We start from the raw sequence: 4,291 nt of genomic DNA on the forward strand, positions 1-4,291 counted from the left end.
AAAAGTTGTCGTTTATCTGATTATTAGTAGCACGTTAGTGGGTCCAAAGAAAATACTTCTTTTCCTTCCACATTTTTGAATTGTTCCCAATAAAAGGCTCAATGCATATTACTCATTTTACATTGCATGTATAAAACTTATTTGACTAATAATTAAATTAGGTGATTTAGTTGACTAACCAACTAAATCCTACAGTTACCAAGTAGATGGCCTATGACTTCACACAACCTCAAGATCTCTTCCATTTAGTTCTAATCCTCTGAAAAACCCTCCCGACAGCCTCCTTAATCTCCTTGTTGCGAAGGGTATAGATGATAGGATTGAAAAAGGGGGTAAAAAGAGTATATACTAAGGCAATAAGTTTGTCTCTGCCCTCAGCCCGGATTTCAGGGGGCCCCACATAGACAATGAAGGCAGAGCCAAAGAAGAGTGTCACTACAGTCATGTGGGAGGAACAGGTGGAAAAGGCCTTGGCACGGCTGGCAGCTGAGGGCAGCTTCAACACAGCTTTCAGGATGGCCCCATAGAACCCCAAAATTAAAATGAGATTGCATGTGTTGATTATGCCAATTACTACAATATAGATGTGAGAATGCCAGCTTGTGTCCACACATGACAACTGCATGAGAGGTGCCAGATCACAGAAGTAATGGGTCACCTTCTTAAAGCAGAAGGGCAGAGTTGCCGTAAGGCTGGCTGGCACCAGTGCAGCTGAGAAGCCAATCACCCATGTAACCCCAGCTAACCACAACTGCACCTGTCTGCTCATAAGTGCATGGTAGCGGAGTGGGCAGCAGATGGCAAGATAGCGGTCCAGCGCCATGACACCCAGCAGGTAGCACTCAGTCATGCCCAAGGAGTGGAAGACATATAGCTGAAAAAAGCACATGACCGATGAAATCTGTGAACACCCATGGAGCAAGGTCTGCAGCAGTGTGGGCACCGTGGTGCTGACGTACCAGAGATCCAGAAAAGAGAGGACACTAATGAAGAAGTACATGGGTGTGGACAGTCCTGAGTCTGCGTGAACCAGGATGATGATGAATAAGTTCCCAGTGAGGGTGAGGAGATAGGTGCAGAGGACACCCAAGAAGGCAAGGGGTCGCAGGGCCCCAGTGGTTGTGAAACCAGAAAGTATAAATTCCTGGGTCCAAGTGTGATTGACATAATCCATGATACCTAGAAACGATAGGAAAAGATCAAAGATGAACTTCTATTTCTCAAAAGATGCATCAGGTGCCTTTCACTCAAATTTTTCCAGAGCCAAAGGGATATAATATCATAGTCTAAAAAGAACATCAAGGTTATCAAATCATCTCTCATTTTGCAAAAGAGAAACTGAATAATGGAAGGCAAAAGCGACTTGCCCAATGCCTCTTTCAGATACAGTTAGAATTCAGGGCCCCTTGTTCATTGGCCAGCATTTTTCCTATTGAATAAGCTGTGGATCCAGAGTTCAAGCCTGAAGGGTTTTTTCCCACACACACTGTCAAGAAACAAGAGAGAGAAAAATTCCCCAATTTATCCACTTACAATCCCTAATAAAAAATCCTATGACCCTTTATAACATCCACCATATCATATGCCCTATGTCTAAAAATCATCTGTACTAAACTGTGGGAAACGGAGACAAACAATTTTAATAATGTGACCACTACGCTTTCATTAAAAAGCCTCTCAAACTCAGAAATCTCCTCAGTAAAGACTGATAGAGGAAAAGAAGAGAGAAGAAAGAATTGTAGATACACTAAGTACATTTCACAAAGCACACAACTGTAGGGTCAGATGAAGAATTACAGAGAAGGCAGGTTATATTTTAAGGAAGGATCCCAAAGGGGAAGACTTGTCTAGGTATTCTCAATAGAGATACAGGAAGGGGAGACCTGATGAGGTAAGGCCCTTATGGGAATGTAGAAGAGTTTTAGTTTAACAATTTCAAAACATTCTCTTTCTCACTTGATTATTTAAATGTATTTTGCCACAAACTCTAATTGAACATTAGACCTGGTCATTGCTCTTCTCTTTACTCAGTTTTCTTTTCTCTAAACCAAAGATGTTTAAAGAAGAGTTTTATAAAGCCCCTTATAACCTGGTAGTCTGTGCTTCTCAAATGTCTTCAAAAATTTTTTTCAGGGTGGGTGAGGAGATGCATGGTCTACATCAATCCCTTTAGAGTCTTTCTACTGCACCCTAAGAGGCTCACCCAAGAAAAGACACAGACTCACCTGGCTCCTGCCTTCAGCTGCTCTCATCTCTGCTGGATCACCACAGCTCTTCCCATCACGTGACCGTTGTGATGATATTGGAACTTGTAGTGTCCTCCTATGCTTTCTTTATATCCAAGACACTCCCCTACTTACATTTCATGTTACTGAAAATAGTGGTCACCTCTGAGTTCCTTGTCATGGATTCTCCAGCGTTGCTAAGTTCTCAGTGAGGGTTCTTCTGGGACTTGGGCACAGCGAAATTAATCACACCAGCTCTATTTCTCAAATGACTCATCTCTACTCTGCAACCTTCATTGTTAGTTGCTGGAATCCAATCCCAGGGACATTGCTTCCTCAAGTATCAAGTAGATTTTTGAGGAGTGAAAATCCCACCTGCATTTCCAAGTGCAAACTTGGAAAATAACTTTGCGGGCATCCCGGATATAGATTTTGTCTTTAAAAAATTGTCTTTGCAAGGAAAATTTGCATTTGTTACTAGTATGTGACCTATGAAGTACCATGGACACCACTGTCACTTTTGTGCTGACCATTTTTGCCTCTGTTACACTCAACACTCCTATCGTCACTGTGTCCACTCATTCATTTATTATTCCATCATTGCTTATTTAATACAGGAAATACTGTTCTAAATGCACTCTTGTAAGCCTCCATGACCAGGATTGCTACCATGACGTATACCACCACTAGCACCACCACCACCACCACCACCACTCTTATCACCTAGAACTCTCTAATGAAACTAATCCTCTTTTCATGATCACTTTTATTTATATCCATATCCTCACGTATTTATCAGATATCCTGATATTGGCATCTGAGCTATGATATCAACTGAGCAATATCTGTGAACATGTAATAGGATTGATATGAAGTCCAGATATAACAGAATAACGACATGTATTTATGGAAGTAAGATATTTGAAATACACATAGATCAAAATGTACTTTCTCTTTCAGAATTATTGTAGAGAACAAGGCAATTGCTAAATTAAATTTGAGATGAAATAAGCATAAGAGATTAATTAGCAGCTCATAGTAAAATGCCAACAAGCCTGTCCAGTATAAAAGAGTAAGAATTATTCATAGACACAGCTGTGGGAGGGCACACTGAATGCTGCTTCTTAGCTGGCTGAGGCCACATGGAAGGCCCTAGTTCAATTCCCAGTCTACCCTAAAAAGGTAAGTGTGATGGCAAGCATAGCAGTCCCAGCTATTTGGGAAGCTGAAAAAGGATGATGGCAATACAGCAAAAGTCTGTCTAAAGGGGGACCAGCAGTTAGTGTAATGGCTATGTCGCTGGACTCCCATGTAGTCGACCACTGTTTGAGTCCTAGACCCGGTGACTTAAACTCAGGCCAGGTTCGTGTGTGTGCATACCCAAGATACCTAGAGGAGAATGGAGGAGAAGGGATTGCAGCGTAGCCATCCCCCCTGGGGGTGATTTCTCCCTTTCTGTCACTCTGTCTCTGTCTTTCTGGCGATCACACACGGTGGGGGGGGGGGGAACTCTCCCAAAAAAGAAAAAAAAGTCTGTCTGAAGGGAACAATGAATGGTTCATAAATTGTATGTGTCAGAACAGCCCTTCTTCAAGAGACAGACAGCTCCATGGCTCCTGCGATCTAGCCATTTGGGGAAAAAGGAAGATGTCCCACTGATAACTGGGCCTCCAGCATACAAAACTTGCGTGGTAGGAAGACCACTTACAGTGTCTCCCTCATTGTCTCTCTCTCCCTCTGTCTCTGTCCTCTCTCTCTCTCTCTTTCTCTCTGTCTTTTTTTTTTTAATTATTGCTTTCTCGAATTTTTTAAGGTGAGGCATTTTACAGGGCCCTTTGGCTCCTCCTAGGTCATTATCTTGTTAATAATCCCCTCTCCTCCTCCCAGAACAGCCCTTCTTCAAGAGACAGACAGCTCCATGGCTCCTGCGATCTAGCCATTTCGCGCAGCACAAAATTTTTTGAATATTTTTTCCAATTTTTGAGTTGTATTAAAATATTTTGAATATTAATTTTTTTTTAAGTTTTTCTCTTCTTTTTCTCTGTGTCTTGTCTGGTGTTTTTGCT

At 41.9% G+C, this 4,291-nt stretch overlaps 1 protein-coding gene across 1 annotated transcript; it reads right to left on the reverse strand.

Annotated features, from left to right (window-relative positions):
• Window positions 1-229: 229 nt before the first annotated feature.
• Window positions 230-1,174, reverse strand: LOC102470917 (olfactory receptor 6N2). The gene has a single exon (XM_006159095.1). The coding sequence runs from the start codon at window positions 1,172-1,174 to the stop codon at window positions 230-232; it is 945 nt and encodes a 314-aa protein (XP_006159157.1).
• Between the last annotated feature and the right edge of the window lie 3,117 nt (window positions 1,175-4,291).

This window comes from Tupaia chinensis, unplaced genomic scaffold (assembly GCF_000334495.1).
Source record: "Tupaia chinensis unplaced genomic scaffold, TupChi_1.0 Scaffold000623_1, whole genome shotgun sequence".
NCBI classification, from domain to species: domain Eukaryota; kingdom Metazoa; phylum Chordata; class Mammalia; order Scandentia; family Tupaiidae; genus Tupaia; species Tupaia belangeri.